Here is a 15525-nt window from a genome sequence, read left to right as displayed (position 1 = left end):
AAAGAAACGGAACAGACATTTCTCCAAAGAACATATACAAATGGCCAATAACAAAACAATATACAAGATACTCAACATCACTGGCCTTTAGGCAAAAAGCAAAACAAAACCACAATGAAACACCACTTCACACACACACACCAGGATGGCTAGAATGAGAAAGACAAATAACGACAAGCATCTGTGAGGATGAGGAGAAGCTGCCGGTGAGAATGTAAACTGGGACAGCTGTCGTGGAAATCCACCCGGCAGGTCTTCAAAATGCTAAGCATAGTCTTACCAAAGGACCTATCAACTCCACTTCCAGACACACACTCAAGGGAAAAGGAAAACGTGTTGCATAAAAACTGGCGCGTTAACGTTCACGGCAGCGTTATTCACAACAGCTCCAAGGTAGAAAGAGCCCAAACGCCCATCAACTGAGGAATGAATGCGAAGCAAAATGTGCACCAGCCATACGACGGAACATTATTCGGCAATAAGAAGGAACCAAACACAGATATACCCTTGAAAACATTACACTAAGTGAAAAGAATGCCATCACAAAACACCACGTGTATTGTATGACTCCATTTGTAGGAAATGGCCAGAATGTGCAAATATGTAATAAAACTAGATGTGTGGCTGCCTGGGGCTGGTGAGGGAAAGGAGGAGTTAGGACTGACAGCTAAAGGGTTTAGGATTTCTTTTTAAGGTGATGAAAATATTTGGAAATAAATAACAGAGATAGCTACCCAATTCTATGAAATACTAAAACTACTGAACTCTACAATTTAAATAGGTAATTTGCATGTGGATTATATCTCAATAAAACTGTTACAAACAAATCATCTGGTAACTGTAAATGGCAGAGAAATCTTCCTTTTTCACTAAAATAATCAGTTAGCCGTACAGTTCAATTCAAGCTTCATATCGTCGACAGACTTCTGGTTTCTGTTCAGTAACCTTAACATATCACTTCACAAGGATTATCAAAACTTCTTCATGAACACAAATCTTGCTTTTTTTAAAAAAAATTATATATTTGTAGAAGAAAATTTATCCAGGCTTATCACTTTGATTACATAAAACCACAATAATGCCTGATGTTTTGAGAACATTTTTTATGTCCTAATACAGTCTAATATAAATGCTACCCTTGACAGTTTAATTGGTGAAACTGGCATAAAGCATCCTCAATAATTTCCCAATCTGCTGCCAATTAGACAATATATCCTACATATTTGAAAGCAATACTTCATCAGCATTCTCCCAGATTCATGTGAAAGATGATTTGTTAATATACATAAAGATGTTTCAACAATCTGATTTCAAATACTTAGGGTTAAAAAAGAAACAAATCTGAGCTGCAAAACTGTTTTTTTAAGAATTGCTGCAAATCCATTAATTATAAAATCAACATCTTTCTCAACAAAGAATCAATACAAATGCTATTTCAAGTTAAAAATAGTAAGTTAAAACATTAATTTAGCCCCCTAATTTAAATTTTTTAAACAAAGAAAGAGAGTAACTCAGTGTTTTCAAATGAATTATTTCATATGAACGAGTAAAGCACAAGAAAAGTGCAGTTTGGGTGTCATGGTTAAGGGAGGCCTGTCTAACTTTGGATTTCATTTATTTATGGTTTTAGAAAATCATGACTGGCAAAAGCATTTCTTATTCTATTGTTTTAAATTAATGATTTCTTCCTACGTACCAAAAGCCTTGGAGTTAAACAGAACCAGTCTGTGTCACTTCAAGAAAGATCAAGTTCACACACAGGGTCCCTGAGGCACAAGCAGCCAATTCAGACACCACCCCTGCCTCGCCCCAGCCCACCCAGGGTGCCGCCCCAGCGTCCCTCCAGCCACTTTCCAGCTCTCAAAACATCCAAGTCCCCTGTCCTCACATCGTTTTACTCATTCTCCTTTCTCTTTCTTCCAATGCTGTGCAATTACCAGAAAAAAAATGTTGCCCTCCCATATTTGCATTTCTCCCTTCTACTTAAGAGGGGAAGCTTGCTAATAAATGAGTAAATGTAACAGAAACACGATCTGGCCAATAAAACTAAAATGGTAACTATACACCCAGACTTCATTTAGAGATGAAAACCAGGGTACCTTTCTAGTGTACAGAACAGCCGTATCTCTGCACCATCTGGAAGCCCTACTAAAATGATTGCATGGATTACAATGGGACGTAGCCTCAAGGATAACATGAGCTCCAGAGAACAGGAATTCTGTTCACCACTGCAGTGCCTAGGCACTCCTTAAGTCCTAAAGAGTACTTGCTGAAAAAATGACAGAAGATGACGTGACTTTTCTAGAAGACTAGAAAAGTCAACACAGTTTTGCACAGAAGAAATGGACAAGCAGCATCTAATTCAGCAAAGATAGAAAGTGGAAGTTAACCATGTGAAGGAGGGGTAAGAAACAGCCATCACCCGCAGCACCAGTACTTTGCAGACTAAACAGAGATGAGTGTCACCAGGCGGCACAGCGGTGAAGAACCCACCTGCCGACTCAGGAGACACGGGAGACATGGGTTCGATTCCTGGATGGGGAAGATCCCCTGGGGAAGGGAATGGCTACCCACTCCAGTATTCTTACCTGGAGAATTCCATGGACAGAGGAGCCTCGCGGGCTACAGTGGGTCAGACAGGGCTGAGTGACTGAACACACACACAGTAAGCGACAGGGCACAGAACGGGCTGTCAGTCTGCAGGAGGAGCAGTTACACTCCAGATATCTCCCACCCCCAACCCATTGCTCCCCATCCCCAGCTCACCCCACTTTCCCAGAACGCTGGCAGCTGGGCCTGTACCACACTCGCCACCATCTAGGCTGGAGACCAGAAGCCCTGCTCTGGGAAAACCGACAGGCCCAGAGAAGGAACTACTCTAGCAACTCTGCTAGTGCCCTCAGATGGGCCAGGTCCCCATCCCATTTCCTAATGGTGAGGCTCACATTTACAGATTATGCACACAGAGAGTTTCCAATCAGTCCGCTCATAACTGTGGAAGACAGCCAATAATCACCAGGCATTTGAAGAGCTTCTGACATCAAAGACAAAGACCAAAGTAGGAAACCGGATAAAAAGGACTCAGAAGAAACAGAGACAACGCAGGGAACAAAAGAAAACATCTACATAACTCAAGTGTGTGCACATGCAGAGCACATCATGCGAAACGCTGGGCTGGATGAATCTCAAGTTGGAATCAAGACTGCCAGGATAGATATCAACATCCTCAGATATGCAGATGACACCACTTTAACGGCAGAAAGTGAAGAGAAACTAAAGAGCCTCTTGATGAAAGGAAAAGAATGCAAAAGCTGACTTAAAACTCAACATTAAAAAAACGAGTATCATGGCATCCGGTCCCATCACTTCAAGGCAAACAGATGGGGGAACAATGGAAACAGGGACAGACTTTATTTTCTTGGGCTCCAAATTCACTGTGGATGGTGACTGCAGCCACAAGAATAGCTATGACCAACCTAGACAGCATATTAAAAAGTAGAGATACCACTTTGCTGACAAAGGTCCATCCAGTTAAAGCTATGATTTTTCCAGCAGTTGTATAAGGATGTGAGAGTTGGACTATAAAGAAAGCTGGGTGCCAAAGAATTGATGTTTTTGAACTGGGGTGCTGAAGAAGACTCTTGCGAGTCCCTTGGACAGCAAGGAGATCAAACCAGTCAATCCCCAAGGAAATCAGTCCTGAATATTCACTGGAAGGACTGCTGCTGAAGCTGAAGCTCCAATACTTTGGTCACCTGATGGAAAGAACTGACTCATTAGAAAAGACCCTGATGCTGGGAAAGATTGAAGACAGGAAGAGAAGGGGACGACAGAGGATGAGAGGGTTGGATGGCATCACTGATACAATGGACATGAGTCTGAGCAAACTGTGGGAGATACTGAAGGACAGGGAAGCCTGGCATGCTGCAGTCCATGGGCTTGCAAAGAGTCAGACACAACCTAGCGAATGAACAACAAAGAGAAATGGTTTTTAAGATGACTGCCTTCATGAAACAGAAACAAGATGTTATAAAAAAGAATACTAGGGACAATGAAAATACTAGAAATGAAAGATATGATGATGGCAGAAATAAAACTGCAATGTAAGGACTAGAAGATAAAGTCGAAGCTCTCTCCCAGAAAAGAAGGATAAAAGGTCAACAACTAGAAAAAAGTAGGAGAAAGGAAATTAACAGAAAACTCAGAAGATCTGACATATGAATAACAGGCGTTCAAAAAGGCTAGAATGAAGAAATCAGAGCTCATAGAGAATACAGGAAAGTTTTGGAGAGCTGAAAGACCCACGTGGCCCACCCCCCCAAGAAAGACCCCCAAGGAACACTAGGGATGAACAAATCTCACCAAGGCGTGGGGATCACAACAGTCTCGGGCCTCCCCTTGTAACAAGAGCCAGCAGACACCTGAGTCAGGCCTTCAAAGTTCTGCGGGAAAATGACTTTTACCCTAGAATTCAATACGCAGGTAAACTGCCATTCAAATACAAAGGAAGAAAAGGCATCTTCAGACAGTTTACTTCTCAAAAACATTTCTCTCTGATGGATTCTTTCCAGGGAAGCCACCACAACATAAGACATTCATAAGTTCAGTTCAGTTGCTCAATCGTGTCCGACTCTTTGCGACCCCATGAATTGCAGCACGCCAGGCCTCCCTGTCCATCACCCAGAATTCACCCAAACCCACGTCCATCGAGTCGGTGCTGCCATGCAGCCTTCTCATCCACTGTCGTCCCCTTTTCCTCCTAACATAAGACATGGGGTCCTGGAATTCCCATTCAACAGAGGAGAGGCACAGAAAGAATTCCCGTAAGGAAAGAAGAGAAACCCCAGGATGGCAGCGAAGCAGCAGGCCTAGAGAAGACACAGCCTCAAGTGGAACAGGAAAATGAAAGGCTCTCCAAGGGCTGAAAAGTGAGAGATCACTTGAGGTGGCTGACTGCTCTGGGGAGTTCTAGTTAAAACCTGCACTGAATTCGTAACTATACATTTGCATCCACACTAAGGGAGAGAAAAAGTAATTCATCCCAATTAACACAAAAATAATTCCTTGTCTTAGTAGACTGGGAATTAACTGCATCCTATGTGGCTTAGCCATTAAGTGTTTACCCAATGGTAACAAACACTGAATATCAATTTAAACAGTAATTATTATCTAGCCAGATTTGGAAAAAGGAGGAGGAAGGAAGGGTCTGTGTGTCTCGGCAATGCAGGGGAGGAGACACCTAAAATTCTACGGCCTTCTCTTCCACAGGAGAAGTTAACAGATAGCATATGAAATGGAAAATCAGAAATCAGCAGCATAAGCGTGCTACAGAGACGCATGAAATTTGAGGCAGGAATTGCTAAATAAGTAACCGTCACTGCCAAAGACCTGATGCTTCCAAATTGTGGTGCTAAAGAAGACTTTTGAGAGTCTCTTGGACAGCAAGATCAAACCAGTCAATCCTAAAGAAAATCAACCCTGAATACTCACTGGAAGGACTGATGCTGAAGCTTCAATACTTCAGCCATCTGATTCGAAGAGCTGACTTACCGGAAAAGACCCTGATGCTGGGAAACAGGGCAGGAGGAGAAGGGGACAACAGAGGATGAGATGGTTGGATGGCATCACCGACTCAGTGGACATGAACTTGGGCAAAAACCAGGAGATAGTGAGGGACAGGGAAGCCTGGTGTACGGCAGTCCATGGGGTTGCAAAGAGTCTGACACGACTTAGCGACTCAACAACCCCCACCATCAGCATCCAAGGCTCTTCCCCCATCCACCTAATAACACCTTCACCCTCTGCCTGACCTAATAACACCTTCATCCTCTGCCTGGAATGTAGGTCGGAGGGTCACACTCAGACCAGACAGTGGACTGAGCAGGAAAGGGCAGGTCCCTGAAGACTTCTTGGAATGAGGCTGTCAAACCAGCCATGGACTGCTCACAAGCCGCATGAAAGGCAAATCAACCTTGATTTTGTTTGAAGTGAAGTGAAACTTGCTCAGTCATGTCCAACTCTTTGCAACCCCAGGGACTATTCAGTCCATGGAATTCTCCAGGCCAGAATACGGGGGTGGGTAGCCTTTCCCTTCTCCAGGGCATGTTCCCAACCCAGGGATCAAACCCAGGTCTCCCGCAATGCAGGTGGATTCTTTACCAGCTGAGACACAAGGGAAGCCCAAGAATACTGGAGTGGGTAGCCTATCCCTTCTCCAGTGGATCTTTCCAACCCAGGAATTGAACCGGGGTCTCCTGCATTGCAGGTGGATTCTTTACCAACTGAGCCATCAGGGAAGCCCTGATTTTGTTTAGGTCACTGTTATCTGGTTCTCTGTCACTGGCAGCCTAAGACAGTTGATTATAAGGAGAAATAGAAGGGTTAAAACTGGTTGCTTCTGAGAAGTGAGAACCCAGAGCAGGCCGGCTAGTAAAGGGACTTTTGTCTTTCATCCTAACTCTATAGAACTACTTCACTTTTAAAACTGAGTAAATGCATTACTTTGATAAAAGTAAAATTACATTTAAAGAAAATCACTCCACAGGGTATGGTCAGATGTGCCGTTCATCTCAACCTTTAAAACTAGGATTAGCTGTATCTTTTTAGGTCTTTATTCTTTTCCCTTCTTTTTCTGTCGTGCTGTGCGGTGTGCGGGATCTTAGTTTCTCGACCAGGAATGGAACCCGTGCCCTGCTCTGGGAGTGCAGTGTCTTCATCACTGGACCAGGGAAGTCTCTCAGATCAATTTTATTTATTTACTTTGAAAGAGTAATGTTCATTCATCCACTTTTTTGTGTGTGGCTGCAGCAGGTATTAGCTGCAACACGCAGGGTCGTCGTTGAGTCTGCAGGATCTTCTGCTGCGGCTCCCAGGCTCTGAGTTGGGGCGTGCAGGCTCAGCAGTTATGGCCCACAGGCTAAGCCACCCCACAACACGAGGGATCTTGGTTCCCTGAGCAGGGATAGAACGCAAGGCCTTGGCGTTGCAAAGTGGATTCTTAATCTCTGGACGACCAGGGAAGTCCCCTTTAGTTCAATTTTAAATTTCAACGTTGGACTGCAGATTTCAGATCTGATTTTTCTCAAGGCAACAGAATCCACAGTCATAGCAGAAGTTTTGAAAAGGCAAGGGATGAAATGCAAGGCAGTGTTGAAGACTAAAAAGCAGAGATACTGAAATCTTTAAGGGAGAAAGGCTTTCATTTAGGTCTTAAGACCTTCAGCTAGGCCAGTGAGGATGGGAATGAAGAAAAAAAAAGGTTAAAATAAAACAGAAATATTACATAGCAGGTGCCGGCAAGGCAGCCCATGGCTGACCAGGAGCCCATGCAGGAGAGAAACCCTGGCTGGAGGGCGAGCTGCTCAGAAATGTTCAGGGGAAAAGTCCAGAGCCTGGTTTACCCAACAGAGAGGGGAGATGTGGGTGGAGGACAGACCATGCCATCTCTCAAATTCCCAACAGTTTTCAAACCCATAGCTTGGAAGCGACAGGAAGCATCATCACATCAGTAATGTCAGTGGTGCCCTTAGAAGAGTAAATCTCATATGTCTTCAAAGATGCTCCAGTAAAAACAATTAGCCTCCAATTAAAATAAATAAATTTATATTAAAAAAAAGAAATTATATAATTCAAATTTTTCTTCAAATCTCTAATTCAAATTTTTCTTCAAATCTCAATTACCATACAAAGTTTATGTTGGCCAAACACTCATGATTTTATTAATTTTAAAAAAAAAAAATTTTGGCCACACCCCCAAGGACCATGGGACTTCAGTTCCGAAACCAGGGGTGGAACTCCGCCCCCTGCAATGGAAGGTTGAGTCTTAACCATTGGACCTCCAGGGAAGTCCCCAAATACTTATGATTTTAAATCTAAGGAAAGTGTATTTTCCTCTCATGCATTTTCATTAGCAAGAGAGCTTCTCACACAAATTTCAGGTAACACTAACATACCGTCATTTGGAACTTAAGAATCAAATTCAGGACAGGGACTAAAAGATGTCATATTATGGGGGCTGGGGTGAGGGAATTACAGGGAATTTTGTCTTTTTAATTCTTTCAAAATCTTCTTTACTTGCATTTTATCACCTTTTTGATGGGGAAAAAAAAAGGGTAAAAATATGTATTTGGTTTCTTCCAGCATGATCCTTTCACTTTATTACTCACAAAAAAATACGTTTTGCCTCTTTACCAAGAAAAGAGTCTAACAGTTTTGTTGTACTTAATATAGTTTGGAATTAACAGTCCTGTTTGCTCGCATGTTTATCCGGCGTCACTGACGTCAGCACAGACAGGACGCGACTTCAAGGGCGTCAGGTGCTACAGCAGCTGGCAGGGCAAGGCCAAGGGCGGCTCCCGTCCACACTGCGCTGTGTTGGGAGTTTCTACCTTACGTGCATTTGCAATTGAAGAGCAATGCACCGCACCTCCTAAGCTCTTTCAGGCAGTGGTATCTTCAAGTGAGGGCAACTCACTCCAACTCCAGTTTCATTTACCGCAGGTCTAGGCTTAACAGAGACACTGCTAAAGCCCAACTGTTAGTGGAGGAGGTTTCAAGAGAGAAAAGGTAAGGCTGGCTGGTTAATGTTTAACGGTTTCAGCTGTTCCGTCACAGTGCCATAGTCAATATCGCTCTGCACTTCAAATAGCTATTTACAAAATCAAATTGTGTTAACCTAATTTTTATTACACAATCCCAGTATTCCTCTACTAAGCTACATCTTACTATTCAAAAGATGTTTCTCAATATCTGTTACTTTAAAAAATAAAGTGTTCCCACGTCATGCAAAAATTCTATCTCGAGAAGCCCCTTAGATTAAAATGTATGTTGAGATATTTAGCACCATCAGTTAAGCCCTGAACACATTCAATTTGGTAGAGACATCCCACTCACACTGGGTGCTGAGCATCCCCATGCCAAAAGCTACAGGAATTCACACAGATGAGAGAGAACTCCGACAAGGTAATGCTTCATTCATAAGAAAAATCACCAATGAGGAAATTAAACAGAGATGAATTCTACCCCTTCCAAAGGAAGTATGGTGGCACAGAGCGAGAAGAGGGCCTGGACTGGGCATCGGGGAACCAGGCTGAGGCCTGCCTCCCGCCTGGTCTGCAAGCCACATGGGGGCCGGGGCAGAGGACCACCATGGTCCATCCAACGCCAATCGGCCGGAACTTCCAACATCGGCTCTGTCCAAACATAATAGCCGTCATTATTTTTTTAAGTCAGGGAAAAAAAATTTAACACATGTACAAGTATTTTTATATAACGAAGATGAAAGACAACTTCACCTCATTTAGTCGTCCATATTTGTCGCTGTTTACTTGTGGAAATTTCAAAGTGTTTCACATGCTCTGCTTCAAATGGTATCAAATTTGCATTTGAAAAATAGCTTAAAGAAATACACATGCAAAGCAGGGTACTTCCAACTTTTAATTAAGGTCCAGGATTTCATAGAGGAAACTAATCAAACTATAAACATAATCAAGGGAAAATTAAAGGCAAAACCTACAGTGAAGGCTAGGATGAATCTAGTCCCATGCAACCACTGCGGAAAATTCTCTTTTAAAACTTTATTACTTATACCTTCCAAATTTCCTCAAAAATCCCCAATAATTCTCAAATCTGGGCTGAATCGGGTATTTTTCTTCACTGAGCTTCCAGACTTCTACATAACTGTCAGCAGATACCTACCAAGTTTGGTCCTCTGCATGCCAGCACTCGATACAGTAGAGGTCGCAAACATCATGCAGGTGTGAATCAACAACTTGCAGGGTGACAGCCTATATATATGTTTCTTGAGTAGAGTAGAAGTAATTCCACTAGGAAGTCAGAGTACCTAATAAAGCTCCACAAACAATTCCATTTGAAAGACCACTCTTTGCTTTCCAACGCAATAACTGGGCGTTCTGAGCAACACTAAATTACGACCACCCACATCCTAACGAGTGATACACACTGTGGAGTTACAATGGTGCATATGTTAACATACATGACATTAAATGCTGCTTCTTAAATATATTACTATTCCATGAAAAATGCCACCTAAAATAGAGTCCATTCCTCTTCTCTGTAATTTAAAGCTCAATGCAGACCGAATTCTTAGGAGATAATGTCATTTATTTGTAATCATAATTTCCAAAGAGTCAAAATATTTCTATATTACACCACACAGCTTCTATTTAGACTTGGGAAAAGTCAAACCTCATAAAATAAGGCCTCCTCACATGCTGAGAGCTTCCTCCAATGAAACCCACCAGTTCACAGTGGCTGGTACTGTCTGGTTTCAAGAGGGCTGCACGGCAACCACTGGTTCAGCCTTCGGGATAAGTAAGCCCCTCCTAGGCACTGCAGGTTTCCAGGCCAGAGGACTTTGGGACCACACCTCACCTGCTAACTCAAGCTTCCATCTGCTTCCTCCTTTCAGTCACACATTGACTCACATGCCAAGCACTGAGTTGAACCTGATTGTGAAACTGTCTGGATTCCAAGATCAAATGCTCAGCAAGGAAGAGCAAACAGGATCCTCCGAAGGCTGGGATGTAAGAGGCCCCAAAGACTTCACTTTCAAAGCAACGGTGAAGTCAAGTTCATTATTCAGCTGGCGGTCACATCACTAATGAAGGACGCCAGAAAATGAACAGTATTTTCATTTTATTGATACTGTATGTAACCAGGAAGGGTGGTCAGCACCAAAACGAAGCCCAAAACAAAGCCAAACAGGCTGTCCTGGGGCTGTGGGCCTCCTTTTCCTGCTGCTCTCAAAAAATTTCACTAAAGAGGGAAGAAGAGAAAGCTCTCTAAAAAATGTAACAACTTAAGTTTTATTTGGTAAACAAAATCCCAAATTCCAATTACCATTTTGGCAGACCAGGGGTCCTAACTACAGAACACATTCATTTCTTTATGTAAAAAAGTCAGCTTTATCAGCCCCAAAGGTTAGAAATTACTGGCCCAAACGGCACAGTCTGAGCCCAACGACGCAAACGACCCAAGGCTAAGATTTTCATAGCTTTGACCTGAACCCTGAACAGAAGCATCTCATCTTCCTTCTAGGTAGTTTTAAACGAGGCTGAGGGTCTTGACAAGACGCCCAAGTTAGAGAGAGAGAAAGATACGATGTCGCTTTACACGTGTAGTTGTTTCTGGGGTTCTAACCATTACACAGCTTAATCAAATTTCTGTCCTAGTAGAACATAATAATTTAGCTGACCAATTATTAAAAAGCATACAGAGGTCTAGTGAAGAAAGTTTTACAGTGCCTCCATAGACTAACAGTTCCAGCTGCCCTCCCCTCCCCAAGCATTACCAGGGTCTGGCAAAATTACAATGAAAAAAATCAACCGACTCTCCCATGGCGTTTCAAAACAAGGCTTTCAACTTTAAAATTCCCTTGGAAGTGGTACAGTAAAATGGATGTTGAGGCCCTGGACACCAAGGGATGCGGACAGGCTGTCACCTAGGAGGGGCTCCCAGGAGACGCGCGGGGGTGGGGAGGCGGATGCACAAGGCACGCGCCGCTGCCCATACGACCCAGCAGGGCGAGTGGGGTGGGGGGAGCGAGGAACTCGACGCGGACTCGGGACCCCAAAGGCGGGGGCCGGGGACGGATATCCCGGGGAGGGCTGCAGGAAACGATATCCAGGCTCGTGGAGGGTGGATCTAGGAAGCGGCCGGGGCGCGGGCCCGGCGGGGCGTTGGGGGCGGGGGTGGGAACGGAGGATGTGGCTCCGAGGGGCAGGATGAAGGGGCGGGACGGCCCAGCGCGGACGTGCGAAGGCCGGGGAGGAGGGCAGGGACGGGCCGAGAGCCGCGAAGGGCGCGAGCAGCGGCCGGGCGGGCCTGGGAGCGGTGACGAGGCGGGACGGGCGGCCGCCCGAGGACCGGGAGGGCGCGCCCGGGCAGGGGGTCGCAGGGCCGCCGGTCACTTACCCCACTCGAGGAACTCGGCCACGTACTTGTCGCGGCGCAGGGCCGAGTGGCTGCACTCGGTGTACAGGCAGACGAGCACGTCGAGCAGCGTCTCCACGCTCAGGGCGCTCTCGTTGCGCCAGGGCCCGTCCAGGAGCAGCTGCTCCAGCTTCTTGAGCCGCACCTTGGCCGACATGGTGCCGCGCGGCCCGCTCCCAACGCGCCGGGCCTCTTGCCGGCCCGCTCGGCCGGTCCGTCAGGGCGCGCCCGCTGTGGCCCGGCGGCCGCGAGCCCCGGCAGCCGCGGCGCCTCGCCGCCGCCCCGTCCGCGTCGTCGCGCCCCGGCCTAGGCCGACCTCCTGGGCTCGGGCCCGGCGGCGCAGCGTCTGGGGCGCCGGGCCCCGCGGGTCCATGGGCCGCTCCCCTCCCCTCGCCGCCGCCGCCCGCCCCGCCCGGCGCCGCTCGCCTCGCCCCCGCCGCGCGCCCCGCGGCCCCACCCGCGGCCGCGCCCTCCCCACAGCCCGCCGCCGCCGCAGCTCGCCGTCGGCCTGGAGCAGCGCGGAGGCCAGCACTGCTGCGCAAAGCCCGGCCGGCGCCCGAGCCCCGACCCCAGGCCCCGACCTGGCGGCCCAGCCCCGCGGCCCGCAGCCAACCAGGGCGCGGCCAGCGCGGGCGCAGCCAACCACGGCGGGGCCGGCCGCCGCCGCCGCGCTGACCTCAGCGCGCCGCCCCGCCCCGCTCTCCCGGCTCCCGGCTCCCGGCGGGGCCGGACCTCGCCGCTTGCCGTAGCGGGGCCGGGATGCTGGGAAGGCCGGACGGGCGGGGTTGGAGGGCAGCACCGCCTGGCGGGGGCGGGCCGAGCGAGCGGCCAGCGCGCCGCCGAGATTGCGGGGCCGGCGCGCGCGAGCGCGTGGTGCGGGACCCGGCGCCTGTGTGCGGGGCCCGCGCTCCCGCCGCGCGCGCGCGCGACGCGGCTTCAGGAGGGGCCCCCGAGACGCGCGAGGGGACGCCCGCGGGCTCTGGCCTGCCCGGGGGCTTCGGGGTTGGTGCGCTGAGGCGAGCCTCAAGGCTGCCCCGCTGCCGCAGTGCTGGCGACTTCGACCTCACGACGGGGTGTTTTAAAGCCGGGCCACCTCTGAGCTGGGAGCGGCCTTTGGGAAAAGGCGAGCCCTGCTCCTACTTAACGGGCTGAAGACTGAGGCCCGGGCTGGGTGGGGTTGCCGGAGAGGGGCCACCCAGCGCCCCATGAATTCGTGATGCACCCGCTTCAAACTCTACTGCCCACCGTCCCCTCCTTGCAGATAGATGCCTTGGGGTGGCAGTTTGGTAGGAAGTGGCCTGCCGTTCCCTCTGGGCTGGTACTCAGATTGCGGGTTTATGCGTGTGTCTGGGGAAGGAGGGTGACGGTGGATATCTGCACCCAGAGAAACCCTTGGCGTCGGAAGAGGAGGGGCAGCCTAGAACTCGTGGGGGGTCACAGTGAGGAACCCTACTGAGGATATAGGGTTCAGTTCCGTTCAGTCGCTCAGTCGTGTCCGACTCTGCGACCCCATGGATTGCAGCACGCCAGGCTTCCCTGTTCATCACCATCTCTTGGAGCTTACTCAACTCATGTCCATCGAGTCGGTGATGCCATCCAGCCATCTCATGCTCTGTCGTTCCCTTCTCCTGCCTTCAATCTTTCCCAGCATAGGGTCTTTTCCAATGACTGTGTAGGGTTCAGTTCAGTTCAGTTCAGTTCAGTCGCTCAGTCGTGTCCGACTCTTTGCGGCCCCATGAATTGCAGCACTCCAGGCCTCCCTGTCCATCACCAACTCCCGGAGTTCACCCAAACTTAGGGAATCCCTGAAGTGGGAGGAGGGGCGAGCGGGCAGCTTCAGGAGGAGCCGGGCCAGCCAGGCCGAGCAGACGGCGTTGCAGACGGCGTTGCAGACGGCGTTGCAGACGGCGTTGCAGACGGCGTTGCAGACGGCGTTGCAGACGGCGCACTAAAGAAGCCTGTGAGGAAACTAACCTAGGGACATAAAATCAAAATAGCGGCTACCTCTGTTGGGGAGGCATTGAGTGCCCTGGGTAGCAGCGAGCCTTGTGGGCTTCTAGGAATGTTCTGTAATTTGACTTGGATGGTGGTTATGCAGGACTCCATATAAAGAACAGTCTTAAACTGTACACTTGAGTAGGGCATGTCACTGCTATTACACTTTAATTTTTAAAAAGCAGGCATAAACAATCTTTGGTGTTAGAGGTCAGAGTAGTGGATACGTCAGGGAAAATATGTGCTGCAGGACTAGGAACATTCTGTATTGACCCATCTTGCTATATGGGTCTATACATACATAAAGTTTAATCAAGAAAAAGGAAAAAAAAATTTTTTTTTAAAGTCACTGAGTCCTGTCCGACCCTTTGTGACCCTATGGACTATAGCCTACCAGGCTCCTCTGTCCGTGAAACTCTCCAGGCAGGAATACGGGAGCGGGTTGCCATTTCATTCTCCAGGGGATCTTCTTGACCCAGGGATCGAATCCAGATCTCCCATGCTACAGGCAGACTCTTTACCGACTGAGCCACCAGGGTACAAAACAAAACAAGAAACCATGCTCTTAAATATTTGTACTCTTGTGTGTGTTATGGAGCTTCCCCAGGTGGCTCAGTGGTCAAGAATCTACCCTCCAATGCAAGCGATGCGTATTCAATCCCTGGGCCAGGAAGACCTCCTGGAAGAGGGCACAGCAACCCACTCCAGTATTCTTGCCTGGAGAATCCTGTGGACAGAAAAGCCTGTCAGGCTACAGTCCACAGGGTCACAAAGAGTTGGACATGACTGAAGCAACTCATCACACAAACACATGTATTATACCTCAATTAAAAAAAAAAGGCCAAGCCAACAAAAGTGGCCCAAAACCAAAGATGCCCCACTGGTTTTAGGGTAAAGACCAAATTCTTCAGTTTACCTTGTTTTGTTTGTTTGTTTGTTGGAGTAGAGTTGATTTAAAATGCTGTGTTAGTTTCTGCTGCACACCTTACATTTTAAGTGATCAAATGTCTGAATTTGTCTGGGACAGTCCCAATTTTTTGCCATTGTCCCAGCATACATATAACAACGTCCTTCCTTCCCGTCATGTTCCCATTTATACAGTATGCTCTCTCATCCCCAGACACAGCAGGGGTGGCCTGGGCCTGCTCAGTCCTCTGCTGCTGCCAAGTCACTTCAGTCATATTCGACTCTGTGCGACCCCATAGACGGCAGCCCACAGCCTCTAGCCCTGTCCTTCTCTCTTGTCTTGGGTCTCTGACTCCAGTCTCACTGCCTGCTTGCTGTTCCTCTGCCGTTTCTGCTCCCTCCTGCCTCGGGGCCTTTGCACTTGCCAAGCCCTTCAGCTTGGGTGCCCCTCTCTGGCTATTTTCACTTTGTCTGCTCAGAGCAAATCTGTTTCAGAATTGTCCTTTCAGGGCTGCCTTGCCTAACTCCCCAGGCACCACTCTATAGTTTTCCTTAGCAGTTGGCAAAGTGGGTACCTGTGAGTCTTGCCCATTAGTCAGGATACTAGAAATCTTCCTGTGCCTCAGTTTCTTCAAAGATAAGAAAGAGAATGATAATAGGACCTACTCCAGT

The 15525-nt window shown here is 47.9% G+C and overlaps 1 protein-coding gene across 2 annotated transcripts in view; it reads right to left on the bottom strand.

The window, feature by feature from the left end:
• The window catches only part of CDC42BPB (CDC42 binding protein kinase beta), a 94697-nt gene extending 82563 nt beyond the window's left edge, over positions 1-12134 (bottom strand). For both annotated transcript variants that reach the window (XM_025271444.3, XR_006547079.2), the window contains exon 1: positions 11935-12134. In XM_025271444.3, the coding sequence (XP_025127229.3) occupies positions 11935-12109 (175 nt within the window). In that variant the 5' untranslated portion in view covers positions 12110-12134. The remainder of the gene's footprint in view (positions 1-11934) is intronic.
• Between the last annotated feature and the right edge of the window lie 3391 nt (positions 12135-15525).

The sequence above is a fragment of the Bubalus bubalis genome, chromosome 20 (assembly GCF_019923935.1).
Source record: "Bubalus bubalis isolate 160015118507 breed Murrah chromosome 20, NDDB_SH_1, whole genome shotgun sequence".
Taxonomy (NCBI): domain Eukaryota; kingdom Metazoa; phylum Chordata; class Mammalia; order Artiodactyla; family Bovidae; genus Bubalus; species Bubalus bubalis.
The sequence above is the reverse complement of the archived record's forward strand: the minus strand, read 5'-3'. Positions and strand labels throughout refer to the sequence as shown.